Source organism: Bos indicus, chromosome 18, assembly GCF_029378745.1.
Source record: "Bos indicus isolate NIAB-ARS_2022 breed Sahiwal x Tharparkar chromosome 18, NIAB-ARS_B.indTharparkar_mat_pri_1.0, whole genome shotgun sequence".
Classification (NCBI taxonomy): domain Eukaryota; kingdom Metazoa; phylum Chordata; class Mammalia; order Artiodactyla; family Bovidae; genus Bos; species Bos indicus.
Genome location: NC_091777.1, coordinates 36138330 through 36155216, shown reverse-complemented (window position 1 = coordinate 36155216; position 16887 = coordinate 36138330). Strand labels below are relative to the sequence as shown.

Here is a 16887-nt window from a genome sequence, read left to right as displayed (position 1 = left end):
CATCCTCCAAGACTGGCTTAAATGTCATCTCCTCAAGGAAGCCTCTCTGAATCCTTCCTATAGAATCTTTCACATCTTTTTGCTGATCTCCTAATGTGTTTCTTTTATATCTTGGTTGTAAGTGACTAAGACCTACTGGATCATTGTTTCCTCATGACATTGTATCCTCATTTAATATGACAGTAAAGCCGTGGTGTCAAGTTGGGGATAGGGGTAGGGGCTCCCACATTTTATCATTTTATTTATCTTCCTTTTCTCTTTTGCTTGGAATTTGGAATTTAACACCAGCTTTGCAACCAAGGAGTAAATAGCCTCTCCAGATGTATAAAGGAGAGGACTGACCTAGTGTTAACTTTTCAATAGATTACAGAATGAGAACTAAAATTCTATTTCCATATTTCATACCAAAAAAATGTTACAGGTAGCTTTCACTGCATTCCTATTTAGACAGTTTTTCACTACCATATAAATGACAAAGCCAAGAATAAACTCTAAAATTATTACCTGAAAATTCTATCTTGGGGGAATTTTCAACTATTAATACTGCAGAATCTGCTGTCCAATTTATGATTTCATAAAATCAGAGGTCTACACACCAACTTGTTACATTTATATAAATAGCTTCTTTTTATCATGGTGCCAACAGTTGTACCAGCAGCAGCAAACCAGTCTGGACTTGTATCATCATCACTATCTGACTCAGCAAGCCGGCAGGGCCACAGAGAAGCAGGTTCTTTACTTGTGAAGAATCTCCTCAAGGACAGGAACTCTACCCTGATACATTTCTAGTATTTCTAGCATCTAACTCTGTGTCTTGCAAAGGGATAGGACTCTACAATGTTTACTGAATTAACATTTCTGAATTCCATTCTCTAGACGCTGCGACCTCACTATATGTTCTGGAAGAAAAACTGCCCAATAAAGCTCACATCTTCAGTTCCATCACAAATAGGTGGTAGGTTATTACTCCAGGTCTTAGCCTTCACAACAGATATAAGTAGTAAAATAGACTTTAAAGCATGTATGTTCATGTCTATCTCTCCAGAATCATATATTAACATATTTCTAGTAACAGCCCAACCATATGCAATAAACAATCGATGGTAACTTTCTCAAGACTCTTAAGAGAAGGAAGTTCCTGAATCGTCACTGCTTCAAGAACATAAAGATGAACTTACCATCATCTAAAGTGATGTCCTGCAGACCAATTGTAGAAAAATTAGGTTCCTGCTCTTCAGGTTCAGGTTTAATGTTCACAGTTGCCTCATCAGGTGGAAATGAAGCTGGATCACACAAACTGTGACATAATAAAGATGAAGGTGCAGAAATACCTCCCTGGCCTGTACTTTGTGCTTGAGCTGAGTGCTGTCCAGGATGCATTCTGGTGGCTAGAGACGGTGATGAGGCAGTTCCTGAGCTAGGAGAATGGTAAGGCATAGGCTGCAGCTGAGGAGATGGTGGCCCAGAAAGTGGCGAACTGGCCAGGGGATGAGAGGCTGCTGGGGAAGCGGTTGTAGCAGTCCCTGAATGTGAAGGACCATACATAATGGGTTGTAACTGAGAGGAAGGCTGACCTGTGACCTGATCGGCCACTGGAGAAGAAACAGATCTTTGTCCTGTGTTTGAACAATGGTATCCCATTGTCTGCAGATGAGGCAGGGTCTGCACAGAATGAGGTGTGTGGGCTAAGAGATGTCCTGTTGAGCCTGAATTTGAAGAATGAAAAGGTATGGATGATGGTGTTTGACAGCCAAGATTTATTAAATTAGGAAGAGTTGCATCCTGCTGAAACAAAACTGGATCAAATTCTTGACTAGAGGCAGCATTAATAGGAAGACACGTTGGTCCATTGAATACAACATTAGTTTGCATAGGCTGATAGGAAGACCCCATAGGAGGTGTTGGTGTGACTTGAAAAGGCTGATGCACGACTGAAGAAGATATCATATGCTGTTCTTTACCAGCACTTTCATCCCTACACTGCAGCTGTGGCAGATGGGATGCAGTTACCATGGATGCATATGTTTGCTGGATGGGACAAACCAAGCTTCTCTGTGCAGAAAGTACGCTGTCATGTAGGTGTCCTGTATCTGAAGAAGTCCTCTGAGTCTGGGCAGGATGAGGCAACGATGGAACTGAAGATAAGTCAATCTCTTCTCTGTGTTCTTGCTTCATCAAAACTGAAAAGGAAGAGATTAAAGCAAATGTTATTATATAACACATAAAATAATTATGAATAGTCTTCATTCTAGGCTATACAACTATATCACACATTCAAGTCAGGGGTTAAAAACTCAAAAGGCTTCAGGGAAGCCAGATAATTTAACCATATGTTTTTGCTTATACATTATGGATATCTCTGGAAAGATGTACAAGAAACTGGTAACTGTTGGGTTTACTACTGGGAAGGGAAAATAGGTGAACAGGAGAAGACTTACTTTTTACTGTAAAAAGTTTTGGGGCCTTTTGAATGTTTCTCACCATGTATATATATTATCTATTTAAAAATAAATAGTTTTTTAAAAACCTGAAGATCTTTATTCGGTAGAGATTATTATTACCCTGCTTCACAGATGACTATACTGAAGAGGAGATTAAAGACACTAAGATCTCACAGCAGCTAAGTGATATCATAAGGTCTTGAACACAGGTTTCTCTGCCTTCTGATTCTTGTTCAGGTATTTCAAGTTTGGTTCATTGTGTCTACTGGCTCCTGACCTGTCTAATGTCTTTTTTCTTCTGCCCTTAATGTCTTGATGTACTTACTTTTCTTCGACTTTGGCAGAACTAGAACTCTGTCCCTGCACTACTGGATTTTTTCATCTTTCACTTTGCCTCCAACTCTGGTCTCAGGAAAGCCACAGTGAATCCTATACCCAGAGTCATATTTCTACCTAAGGAGGGAGAATACCCAAGAAAGCCTATTCTCATCCTTTAATCCTGAATGAAACAGCTGGGATCCTTGGTTACATAAATGGGTGGTTACCATGTACTAAAAAGGACACAGAGGGACTGAAAACTACAGCATAACATCCACCTTTTTGTGTGTGTGATCTAATCCTTATTTCTACATTCCTGACCAATATCTGGGTATCCAGTCTGAGAACTCTGTTTTACTAAATCAAGTGCATGTTCACTCTGCCACATCAAGAATTATTCTTTTGGTCTATAAGGAATTCAGACTCCAACATGATGTCCTCAACACTGGTCTATGGTAATTTATTCTTGTCTGGAGGGAAATACAGTTAAACATATCTTACAATATCTACAATGAGACAAGTTTTGGAAACAGATTAATTCTACCTTTTGTATTATACAATCTATTTCTCAAATTTAGAATGTTGAAGAACAGAAGAATCCAGAAAAAAAAAAATCAACTGGTCTAGTGGTTTTCAAACCATGAGAAGTCTCGCACTCTTCTTCAAGAGATGGATATAGAATAGGATCCAAAGAGTAAAAGCTCTGGACTTCCCTTTCCAGTGCTAAAAGAGCACCCAAGCCAGCTTTATTCTCATAATATTGCTATTTGCATAAGATTTTTTTTGAAGAATGTGTGCTGTGCTCAGTCACACCTGACTCTTTGTGATCCCCATGGACTGTAGCCTGCCAGGCTTCTCTGTCCATGGGATTTTCCAGGCAAAAATACTGGAGTGGGTTGCCATTTCCTCCTCCAGGGTATCTTCCCAACAACCCAGGCATCAAACCCATGTCTCCTACATTGGCAGACAGATTCTTTACCACTATGCCTCCTGGGAAGCCCTTATTTGAAGAATAAAACAATCCAAACAATTTGAAAATCACTGTTTAGTATTATATCCTCTTTTACAGAGGTTAGGCAGTAGATACAGTCTGTGGCAGAACTGAGATTTGATCTTCTGATTGTAAGGCATGCTTTTCCTCCCAATCAAAACAACCAAAATATAAAAGTCAGTTTACCCAGTCAACTATTTAGAATACAGACTATACCCTCCCACAAGCGAAATATTATATATGAGAGTTTGACTCTAATACTGTCTGAAAAATCCCCATGATTCCAAAAACCAGAGCTCAGATGGTATCCCCATGTACAAATAACTTCTGCTGGACTTCAGAGGGAGATACACTTTCTCTGGGGTGGGGGTAGGGTCCCCCACATTGGAAGTTCTGAAGCTATTGAATACAAGCTGGGCAGAAGTTCAAGTAGCTGAACCCCAGGGAAGGGCTGTGTGCTTTATTACCGTCTGTGGTAAGGTTCATGTGTAAATCATACACATACGCTGTGAACTGTCTTCATTCAGAAAGCAAATGGATTGTGGGACAAATAATACTAAATATAATCCCTAATTAAAAACAATTTGTTTTTAAATTAGCCACTTGTAGTTAATGATTATTCCCCCTCTGGATATTGATACTGGTCAGATCCCTACTGTGAGGAAGTTGCCAAAAAGGAGGCAAATAAACAAATCCTTTAATTAAAAATAAGCAACTTACAAATATATAAAGTTTTTATAAGTAAAAATTAAAAAGGAATTATTGTTACACATAAAATGGCTAAAATCTCTACTATAAAGCATTCATACAAATTAATAAACATAGTAACTCTACCATAACAAAGGGTCATACAGTAGAATACTAAAAAGCTATTAAGATTCTGTAAAATTATCTGCTGATAAGAAAAAATAAAAATGTTCAGGTTATAAAATTAGAATATATATAAGATAGTATGGTCTCAGTTCTGTTTTTAAAATGATATAGTTATATATGGAATTAAAGGATCTAAAGAAGAGAATGATAGAGTGAAAGAGAATACTGATGCTTTAAAAATTTTTTTCAACTTGTCCTTTAAAAACGTTCACAGTAACATATTCGCCTTTGTAAAAACTTTATTCAAAATTTCATTTTAGAAAAAAGGTGAAAAAAGTAAAATGTGACAGACAAAAGGTAATAATCAAGCAGAATAAGGACTGTCCAAACACTTGTGTGTCCACTCTTCCTTCACTAGTGTGTGCCACCTGATTTGTATTCTGTCAACCACAAGGCCAGTGATGACAGCTCCAGTCCAATCCAATGTTCTCTCTGCACTCCAGGGGCCCATTGATTTCCATTCTCATATGGAATGCCCTCTAGGACTCTGCTTTTATATTGTCCTCTCAATTCAAGAGCTGCTAATGTAGAGGCATGATATTTGCTCCTTTCTGTCTGCCTGCTACCACCACTATGATGGTAGTAATCAACACCTCTAACATGCTGACACTACTGCCTTTTCCCCCCAACTCCAGAAGCTCTCTTCCTTCTTATTCAGGTTAGATTCTATAGTTCCTCATCTCAAAAGAATTTAGTAACATTCTTGGACCCTGGATGAGCCCTATTATTCATATTTCACCACCTGCCCTGAAGAATCTGAGTGCTGCTTAAGAAATTTACACAGGAGAGCTAATTTGTATCCATAAATTCACCAATATCAACATCAAAGGTGTCCTTTGATTATCCTATTAGGTTTCGGTGGTAACTTACTCTCCCCTCTCTTTACAATAACTTTTTCATATTTCTCCACACCATTAAACTGCCAAATTACCCACATTCTCCTCTCTCTGCTCACAGAAGGAGGCCGCATGTCATTCTTTATAAAAACAAAACTGAAGCTATCATTTGGAAACTCCCTAAACTCTCCACGACTAAGTCTGTAAACGTTCTTAATGGGCATCCATCTTCTTCATCTTCTTTACCTTCCCTCCTTTTCTTTTCCCATTTAAGGTCCATGCCAATTGGGATATTTTAAATCCTATCCTTTCCCTCTTCTCAGAAACCTGATATTCTTTATTATCACTGATGCTCTCGCCTTTGTATACTCAAAATACACCAGATGTTTGAATCACGTTTTATTCTTCCTGGTCTTTCCTATATAAATTTCACACTCTATAGTTAGTTAATTTGAGGAAAGACTAAACTGGTCATTGACATCTTATAAACTGACAGAAGAACCATGGGAAAAAATCATTTTTGAAATACAGATCTGATCATGTCACCTCCCTGTTAAAGTTCACTTCTTACAACTCTTTTAATACTCTCTGATCCAACCAACGGTAAGGCCTTTGCATATGCTACAGCCTTTATGTGGAATGTTCTCCCACTCTTTATCTAATAGTAATTAACAGTATAGACTATTCAGCCATACTGCAAAGATTCATATCTCACGTTTGCCTTTGTTAGCTATGCGATCTCACTTCACTCACTTGCCAAATGGGGAGGGCAACACTATCTACCTTACAGCGTTATGGGAGAATAAATGAGTTTGTATGTATAAACTGCTTAAAATAGCACCTAGCACACACAAAATGCTCTGTCTGCGAAATAAATGAACAAATGGATGTAGTCTAGGTTAAGTTAGGAGCCCAGACTCTGGAACCTGACTATATATGATGTTTGGCTCTAGAATATATGCTTTGGGACCTTGGGCACATTACTTAGCCACTCAGTGTCCTCATTTGTAAAATAAGGCAACAACCTACCCCACAGGTTTAAGAGGATTAAATGAATACAGAAAGGGCTGAGAACAGTACTAAAACATAGTAAATGTTATGTAATTATAAACTATTACTGTTATTTTTCAGTTATTAACTCAAGCATCACTTGACAACCAGTTAGCCTAGCAAGAGTCCCTTTCTTATTTTCACCCACAGCATTGTTTCCCTTTCCTTAACAGTTCTTATATGTCTAACTACAAATTTATAAATTATTTACTTAGAGATTTATTAGCTTCTATTTGTTCCACTAGATTATAAGCTCCATGAGAGAGAAGCTAAGACAGGTTTTGCTCACTTAGTGTGCACCCTTAAATACTTATTGAATTAATGAATAAATGAAATGGCTAACCAAAATCCTTAGTTTTCAAAGGTCTGAAAGTTATCTGAAATATTTTATTACCAAGTATTGTACTAACATGATCAGGTAATAATAATTTTCAGATTCTGGAATATAAGCAGTCTTCAGAGGCTATAAATGAAATACAGCCAGGCTTTAAAAAGAATATGGTGACAAATGAATGACTAATAACCAGAACCCTCTCAAACTCAGTGTTTGTTCTTTTCATTTACAATAAACCCTTTAAAAGTTTTTACAATAATAAGTTTTGGAGAATAAGCTTCATTATAATTTTTTTATCATATGTTCTGATGACTAATAATACAGCATCTAGCACAGAGAAGACCTCTATAAATGTTTGTTCTCTAAGAATGTAAACATCAGTATGAATTACTGCATATAATATTTATGTGTCACAATCCAGACCTGGAAAATTACAGCACTTGAGCTGCTGCAGAAAGAGGTGTGGAAGTCTTCTTTGTTAGGGTGTCTCTATAAAATCAGGAATTCTGCTATCAATGTTATATTCCCCCAAAGCCAACACAGGCTATAGTTGCTGCTTGCCAAATGAAAAATTTAAGGAGAAATTTCCCATTTTGATTGGAAATGGTTGAGATGAATACACTACAAAACAGGCACACTGCTTTTTTGCAGTGCGAAGGGCAGAAGGAAAGTTCACACGTATTCAGACATCTATCCTTCCAACAGTGCTGGTGACCTTTGGTAACTCCTGAAAAATGGACTTCAAATCTACATTCAACCTTCTAAGTTCCTTATAACAAATGACAACAAAAAATAATTGTTATCGGCTCTAACATTTGAAGTAAATGCAAACTTTACAGACAAGGCGTATACTGGGATTTTTATTCATTATAAGCACCCTATCTTAAACACACTAACTAATACAGGATTCACTGCATAACCTTATTCATTATGAAAGCAAGCTCTATAGCAAACCATCACAATAACTCCTCGTACCTGGTGTGTAAGTAAAACGTTGAGACTGGCTTTTTTTCCTCTTGCCATTGCAAAGATAAAAGTGCACCTGCACTGCAGCTGTAACTGCTGGGTTATGATATGGAGGAACTTCAAGGACAATGTGAGCCTAAGGAGCATAGAAAGCAAGATTGTGTTACACTCAGAACTAAAAATGAAATGCACCTGCTAAACTCAACACATCTCATGAGTCTTAACTACTCGGGCTCATTATGCACATTAACTGGTCATATAAGTCATCTGGGGATTTACTCTAAGGATACTTCAGTCTTAACAGAGAAAAGCTCTTTCAAGTAAACCATTAAAGGAGAAATTGCTTTTCACTCACCTACTTGGGTTTCTAGTTGAGGCAGAAATCAAGTCTTATTATTTACTATGTAGTCAGATATTTTGCTCTAATAAATATTACATGTTACTATACATCTTAAGTGAAAGCTTGTTCTAATTTTTAATCAAACTTAATAGCTCCCATATTGTGTTATAGATTTCTTATTTTTTTTTCTGGCCTTACTGCGTGGCCTGAGGGATCTCAGTTCCCTCACCAGGGATTGAACCTGGGCTACAGGAGGAAAAGCATCAAATCCTAACCACTAGGGAACGCCTTTATCTTAAATTTTACATTGAAAATGTTCTAAATGGCAAAACACAAAATCTGTATCTATATCAAGAATAATCTTACATATGCATAGAGAAAATTTTTAGTTCCAAGTCAACCACAATCCTTAATCTAACTTCTCTAGGTCTTTGGAGAACACTGTGGGAAGTAGTATTGCCTACCCCAGAGAAAATTCTGTCTCCATTCCAACCAGGATGAAGGGATCACAGCTTTCAGTGTTGAATCCTGGAAGGCTTAATGTGGAGGAGTTGGAAAGAGTATGTTAAATACAAAACCCCTGAGGGCTTGTCCTCCTATTTTTTTGCCCGTTGTTTAAAGACGTTCACTGAATTCAGAGAAGTAAATCAATGATAACTTCAGTAAGAACTTCTAATAATCTTTCATTTCTAATTTCTCCTTCCCTATCCACAAAAAAGGGGAAGACACCAACAGTTTATCTTTCCTAAACTTTATTTTAGTACCAGGAAAGCAGTCTATCTCATGTCCAAACTTCTAAAAAAGACTCCTCATCTATACCACAAAGCAACATTATCTAATTTTCACATTAAGCATCTCAAATATTTCCAAAGAAATCAACTTCTTACCCCTTGACATTTTTCCTTGATTATTTTCCCTTCTACTTCCCACTGAGGTCGTCCATCTATTGAAAGAAACAATTTACAGTTAAAAGGAAGTCAAAAAGCATGCAAACAAAATCTAACTTATTTAGTATCACAAGTTTATTGGCAAAAGGAATCTTTATCTCACTGACTTCTGTTATGAAAATGTCTACCCATGGGGAAAAAAATGTGAAGAAAGATCTTAGGCTACCTGAATTTGCAGGGCCTGTAGACTTTAGTCTACTAAGTGATGTATGAAAATCTTCTGAGAACACCTCTACAAAGTGGCGGCCAACTTCTTTCTGCTTGTGTGCCTTAAAGTAATGAGAAACTCATTCCCTAACCAAGTAACCCATTTCATCTTTGGATAATAACTGCTGCTAGAAAACTGCTCTGTCTTCATGATAGATAACATGTCTCCTTCAAGTACCCAACCTCTGGCCTAAGCACTACTCCTTGTAGCCACCCCCTAAAAATCTTGAGCGTCTCTGTGAGACAGTATTTCATATGTTTAAAAGCATCTGTGTTTTCCTGTGTCTCCTTTTCTGCTGCTTAGCACCTCTAGTTCCGCATCTGTTCCTTAAACGATATTTTAGCCCCCCTAGTCACTCTTCTTTGAACAGTCTTCCAGTGTGACCATCTCCCTCCAAATGCATCAGGCTGAGGACTGAATAGACCAGGTGAGAAATGACTCAACATGACAGAGAGTGACTGAAGCTCTTGTTGTCTTACATGGAGATGCTATGTCTCTGTGAATATGTTATCTGAGGCAGCTACACTATAAAGAAAGTGTCTGACACTTCGCATGTGGCCAGCAAGTGTCCCTCAGTCTGCCACATTTCCTACTGCCAAGCTCAAGCTCCCACACTGTGTACTCATGCAGCTGGGTTTGTTTTTTTTTTTTAACCCCCAGCCCTTGCTGTGTGAGTTTCCCCCTACTAGACTTCATTTTCTAGGATTGCTTGGCTTGTCAAGATCTTAGAAACAGATGGTCTTGTGAATAATTTGCTAGGCTTTCCAGATTTGGGTCACCACAGATCTTTATTATCTGGTTTCTGTCTCTTCGTCACAAGTGACTTGTTTACCTGGGGAGCACCCCATCTGCTACTAGTGCTCGCATTCCAGTCTAATGTGCAGCTATTCTAAAGCATTCTTCTTATGTCATGGGCATTCACCCAGTGACAAAACCAAAAAGTACCTTCACTGCTAGGATGACTTCATCTGGTCTGTGAAGACTTGGTGAAATGCCTTTTCACCACTTTCTACTCCAACAACTAAGTATGAGCTACCCTTGTGCACAAATGCTATGCCTACTCAGAACTACAGCTCAGTTCAGCAATCATTTGCTGGGTCTCAACTTGCCAGGCACTCTGGGTTGCCGAAATAAGAGACAGGATACCCTACCTTCTGTCTGTGGATGAAAGGCAAATATAAACAGTTCACTATAATGAAATGTGGTGGTTACAATAATTAATAAAGACGCATTCTGGATGTACTAGGAGATAGATGCCAGGGTCCTTATAACCGAGTCTTGGCTACTGTAAACACTGTGCAATGAACATGGGACTGTGTATGTTTTTTTGAGATAGTATGTCTATTTTCTTCAGATAAATACCCAGAAGTGGAACTGCTGGATCATATGGTAGTTCTACTTTAAATTTTTTAAGGAATCTCCAAAATATCTTCTGTAGTGACTGCATCAGTTCACATTCCCACAAACAGTATACAATTCCCTTTTGTTCACAGACTTGCCAACACTTGTTTCTTCCAGCTTTTTTTTTTTTAACAATAGCCATTCTAAGAGGTGTGAGGTAGTATCTATGGTTTTGTGTTTTTCTTTTTTTGGGGGGACTTTGCCGGGTCTTCACTGCGGCATGTGGGATCTAGCTCCCTGACCAGGGAATGAACCTGAGACCCCTACATTGAGAGAATGGAGTCTTAGCCACTGGACTACCAGGGAAGAAGTCCCTCTCTATGGTTTTGACTTGCATTTCACTGATGATTAACAATGTAGAGAAAGAATCTTCGTATTTGTTGGTTATCTATGTTCTTCTTTGGAAAAATGTCTACTGGGATCTTCTGCTTATTTCTTAATTGGGATTGTCTGATTTTTTACTACTGAGCTGTATGAACTCTTTATGTGCTTTGGAAATATTTTCTCTCGTTCAGTAGGCTGCTTTCTCATCTTGTGGATAGTTTGTTTTGTTGTGTGGCTTTTTAAGTTTGATGTAGTCTGTTTTATTTCTGCTATTGCTGCTTTTGGTGTCAGATTCAAAAAATCACTGTCAAGACCTATGCCATGGCTTACTACCTAAGTTTTCTTCCAGTTTTACTGTTTCAGGTTTTACATTTAAGTCTTCAATCTATTTTGAGTTCATTTTTGTGTATGGTTTAAGAGAGTGGCCCAGTTCATCTATTTTATATATAGTAGTTTGTATCTTCTTATCCCAAACTCCTAATTTATCCCTTCTCTCTCCTATCCCCTTTGGTAACCATAAGTTTGTTTTCTATGTCTGTGTCAACTCAAATCTTATATTATTTACCTTGTCCTTTTTCAAGAAAGATGATTTTGGATTCTGGAAGAAAATTAGATCCAGTAACAATCATTTCATGACCTCCATTTACAGAACAACTGTTGATACTGTACTTCTCAATATGAGGAAGTTCTTGGGCAGACCGCTGAGCTGTTTTTTAACAGTGGAGAAAAATAAATACTAGTTTACAGTCTTTCACATGTAAATGACAAATTCTAGCTATAAAAGAAGAAAATTCTGGGCTTTTACAAAATGCAGGACAATATTATCTAAATAACTATGCTATTTAGAAAACAAAATACTTATTAGTCATGTGATTCTACATTATTATTAGACTACAACTATAGAGAAACTAATAAAGAGAAATTAATCAATGCCCGCAACTTATGTTGACTCCAACACATTTACCTCATCCACTTTTCTCTTTTTAGCTTAATACATTTCTTCCCTACAATTTGCCTTTTAAAATTGGCAAATTTAATAGAAGAAGAAAACTAAGTCCAAAGATGCATAACTATATTACATACAATTAAAAGAAGACAAGTTTCTAAAGGACAAACACCAAGTAAATCTTTCATCAAGAAAATAGCAAAAAAGAAAATAGCCAGATCATCAAGACATCAGGATTACATTTTGGATGATCTTCTGAATAACTAAACAAAGTATACATGAAGTACACATTTCAATACAGAATTTTTAAAAATGAACATAAATATTTCTTAGTCCACTCTACTCTTCCTTCCCAGGATATATGAACACAATTTATCTTAAAGCTTGTAAGTTATTATTTAAAGTATTAACTTTTCCTTGGTGCCATCATTTTCTGATATCAACTGAGTTCAACTGTTGTATTTTCTGGAGATCCTATTTCTAGCCTTTCTTTTCTTTTTTTAAAAAATGCTTGAGTTTCAAGCTATACTTCTTTTGACTGCTTAGGTTCTCTAAGGGTTTATTCCTGTCAAAGGCCTCAATAACTATGTTTCTCTCTGGATTAAAATAAAGTGTGGACTATACTTTCTTTTTCATGTTTTGGAAACAGGTCTACTTTTAGTCCTACTACTTGGGTGGAAAATTGGTGGCTTAGAGGGTCAGCTGTGTTTTGTTTGGCCAAAACACATTTTTAAGAAATTTAAACAATTTGACTGCCTTTATGATGCATGCAGTCCCAGTTCACTATGTCTCTTCCAAGTACTTCACACCAAGCCACAAAAGGTATATGAACTGGGATCCTAGTCCTGTTCAAAGACAATGTGTCATAGGGGATGGGTCTGGTTAGGATGAGCTACAATTTGGAAAGTACCAAGTACCAACCTAGATCTCAGAAAACATTTATGAAAACATTATGTCCCTATTTATGTTTTAAATGGCCCAACAGAGAAGGAGCATAAAAACAAGCACTGACCAGCCTAGGGAGTAAGACTAATTATTTATGGTGGAAACCAACCATCACAAGTACATTTGCTGAACACTCAAACTGTGTTCAGCAAATGGTATAGCCATAATAAAATATTATGCATGTGCTGAAAGTATTTTTGAAGAATATTTAACAATATGAAAAAATGCCCATTATAAGTGAAAATACCAAATACTCAAATACTCAGACCCAAAAAAATCCAGAAAATGGTTAATAGTGACTATATCAGAGAAGTGACATTACAAAAGATTTTAATGCTACTCTTTATACCATTCTGTGTTTTCTATATTCTCAACAGTCACACATTAAGTTAATAAACTAAAAGAGAAAACAAAATAATTTTAGCATGAATTCATCTCAAAAACTCAAGCTACTCTATGAACTTAAAATTATTTAAATTATGTTGCTAAAAATTAGAGAAATATATGCTTAAATGGGCACTTGTCTGGCAGAGTAACAAAAATTATGGCAACAAAAGCTGTTTCTAAGAAGAGGATTTAGCTGACTTGAAAATTTACTTTTCATTCTATACTTTTTTTTTAGGTAAGAAGTGGATTTATTCAGATTCAGAGAGAAGCACACTCCATAGTGTGGGCCACCACAGAGGGCAAGTGCAGGGGCCTCACTCTATACTTTTATTCATTTAAAATTCTGTACCATATACCTGTATTATCTATTAAAAGTTAATACAAAAATTATGCCCTAAAGGATCTAAACCACAATCTCAGTATTTCAGTACTAACAGCTAACCTGCCTGAGGTCCACAGTTCTCAATCCACAGCTTGAGTAGACATCGGGTTCTAGGGCCTTTTTCAATTTCTTGGCCTTGAAAATCTGGGTAAATGATATTCACTTTCTCAAGCTGGTGTAAATAAATATACAATTAAAAGCCAAAAGCCTGTGAGTCCATAGTTAGGTGAAGTGTCAGCTCGTAAAGACAGACATCTTCCAACATTTTAATAAAACAAAGGTGACCAAGTAATAGTGACACTTAGTGTCAGACTCATAGCTTCATGACTTGGTTCTCAAGTGTCATCAAGCCCCTTTCCTCATTTACAGGTTAAGAAAACTGTAGTCAAGAGAATAATGTCTATAGCCACACAGGCTACCTAGGGTCTGATTATAAGGCAAAACCATTTCCTAACTCCAAGATCAGTACTTACTTCCACTACACATGTAGTTTATTTCTATATAAGAAAATCACACCAGCTATCCAGACCCTGGGTTTCAGTTTACTTTTGATCTCAACATAATAAATAAAACAGAAAATGAAAATGACCTTTTATAAATAAAATTTAAAAAACAGCATCACAAGCTCACTTACAGCATTCAACAGGTATAGAAGCTGTTTGCAGAGAAAGGACTTTTCCATTGGGCTGTGGGATGTGTACACGAAACACAAGTCGAACTCTAGTATTCTTTCTGCCAATATCAGTTTCTCCTTTTCGAAGTTCTATATCTGAATTTCGGAGTTTCAAAATACCGGCACAGTCAATACTAGTGGAAAAGAATATACAAGTATTATTGGCTAACTGAAATTAGTGGTTCCAAAAAACTCAGCTGAACAGTTATGTTAACTGGCCAGGCACAACTATCACAACCTAAAATCAGGTCAAAAAAGAAAGATATGACTGCTATTTTCTGCTATTTAAATTAAAAATATGATTAAAAATGTTTTGGATGACAAATAATACTAAGTGTACCAACTGACTGTAAAGAGGGATGTAAATAATTCCTCCCCATACCTGTATTCCCATGCCACTTTTCCTATTAAGAGGTAGAGTAACGATGTCCCCTCTCCTTGATAGTGGGCCTTATGATTTCCTTTGACAATGTGGCCAAGTGATGCTGTGTAATTTACAAGTCTAGCCCTGAAGAAGCTCTGGAGCTTCCACTTTTGTTCTTTTGGAGCCCTGAGACACAATGAAGAAGCCCAACTAGTATGCTGGAGAGAAAGGCCCAGATAATCCTCAACTACTCTGCACTACTCCAGCTGAAATCAGGTACACAAATGATTCCAGCTACCACTACATGAATGGACCAGCTGAGTCCAGCCAACGAAAAGAATCATGAAAAATAATAAACAGTTACTACTTTAAGCCACTAAATTTTGAGGTGGTTTGTTACAGAACTAGATAAGTAAAATATAAAGTGAAAGGCTCTAATTCTATACATATAACTTAGCCCAGAAAAGATTAATTTATAGGACCACAAATAAGTCATCAATAACATATTAAAACTTTTATACGTTTATTAATAAAAACAACTCATCAGGCTTGAACCAAAAAAGCTCAAGAAAAATCTGAAAAATATAATATTTTCACCTTCAAAAAGGCAAGGAAATTTCTTAAAAAGTAATATTTTTTAAAATAAACTTTTTTATTTATAAATAAACTGTATTTAGCTAATATTGAAAAACTGTACCTTAGCTCAAAACAGTACTGATCAAATTGTATCAAGCTAGTATTCATGCTCATATGCCAAATGAGTATTTGGTGGGAAATACCAGAGATTATCAATTTTTATTGAGTTTCAAGGGAAGGTATTTTAGCAGACAGTTAAGTTTCTAGCAGATGACGTGGAGTATCAGAAATGACTATCTTAAACTCTGGCTAAGCAATGCGAGAAAAGAAAAAAGCAACCAAACAAAACCTAAATTTATAGGAATGATAGTAACTATTAATTTCTACTTACAACACAATTATATCCTAGATCAGAATATAACACTGCCACATCCATTCTCATCAAGTTCTAAATCAAGGAGGAGTTATGAGTAGGGAAGGCAATGAATATTGGCATACTATATTTAAAGCATCTTGTAGAGTGGTTCTATGGTTGTGGGTTGAATATCAGTCTTAATTAAAGGATATTACCCATACAAGATAGATTAGGTTTGAAACGACCTAATTTATGGGATAGCAGGCAGAACAAAGGGGCTATCTCCCAATCTTCCCCCACACTACTGCTTTGAGAGAACAGTAGAGCTTTTTCTTTCTTTTGGCCGCATCATACAGGATACTAGATCCCTGACTAGGGATAAAACAGGCACACCCTGCAGTGGAAGTTGTTGTTCAGTCGCACAGTCGTGTCAAACTCTGCGACACCATGGACTGCAGCACGCTAGGCTTCCCTGTCCTTCCCCATCTCCCAGAGCTTGCTCAAACTCATGTTCATTGAGTCAGGGATGCCATCCAATCATCTCATCCTCTGTCATCCCCTTCTCCTTCTGCCTTCAATATTTCCCAGAATTAAGGTCTTTTCTAATAAGTTGGCTCTTTCGCATCAGGTGGCCAAAGTATTGGAACTTCAGCATTAGCCCTTCTAATGAGTATTCAGGATTGATCTCCTTTAGAATGGACTGGTTTGATCTCCTTGCTGTCCAAGCGACTCTCAAGAGTCTTCTCCAACACCACAGCTCACAAACATCGATTCTTTGGCACTCAGCCTTCTTTATGGTCCAACTCTCACATCCATACATGACTACTGAAAAAACCACAGCTTTGACTAGACAGACCTTTGCTGGTAATGTCATGTCTCTGCTTTTTAATATGCTGTCTATGTTTGTCACAGCTTTTCTTCCAAGGAGCAAGGGTCTTTTAACTTCATGGCTACAGTCACCATCTGCAGTGATACTGGAGCCCAAGAAAAGAAAAGTCTGTCACTGTTTCCATTATTTCCCCATCTATTTGCCATGAAGTGATGGGACTGGATGCCATGATCTTCATTTTTTAATGCTGAGTTTTAAGCTAACTTTTTCACTCTCCTCTTTCACTTTCATCAAGAGGTTCCTCAGTTTCTCTTCGCTTTCTGCCATAAGGGTGGTGTGTCATCTGCGTATCTGAGATCATTGATATTTCTCCCCACAATCTTGATTCCAGCCTGTGCTTC

The 16887-nt window shown here is 37.1% G+C and overlaps 1 protein-coding gene across 6 annotated transcripts in view; it reads right to left on the bottom strand.

Moving 5' to 3' along the window:
• The window catches only part of NFATC3 (nuclear factor of activated T cells 3), a 93968-nt gene that overhangs the window by 21706 nt on the left and 55375 nt on the right, over positions 1 to 16887 (bottom strand). For all 6 annotated transcript variants that reach the window (XM_070771939.1, XM_070771941.1, XM_070771940.1 and 3 more), the window contains exons 5-9: positions 14324 to 14496; positions 11595 to 11735; positions 9037 to 9092; positions 7819 to 7945; positions 1179 to 2180 (exon numbers count right to left, since the gene is read on the bottom strand). In XM_070771939.1, the coding sequence (XP_070628040.1) occupies positions 1179 to 2180; positions 7819 to 7945; positions 9037 to 9092; positions 11595 to 11735; positions 14324 to 14496 (1499 nt within the window). The remainder of the gene's footprint in view (positions 1 to 1178; positions 2181 to 7818; positions 7946 to 9036; positions 9093 to 11594; positions 11736 to 14323; positions 14497 to 16887) is intronic.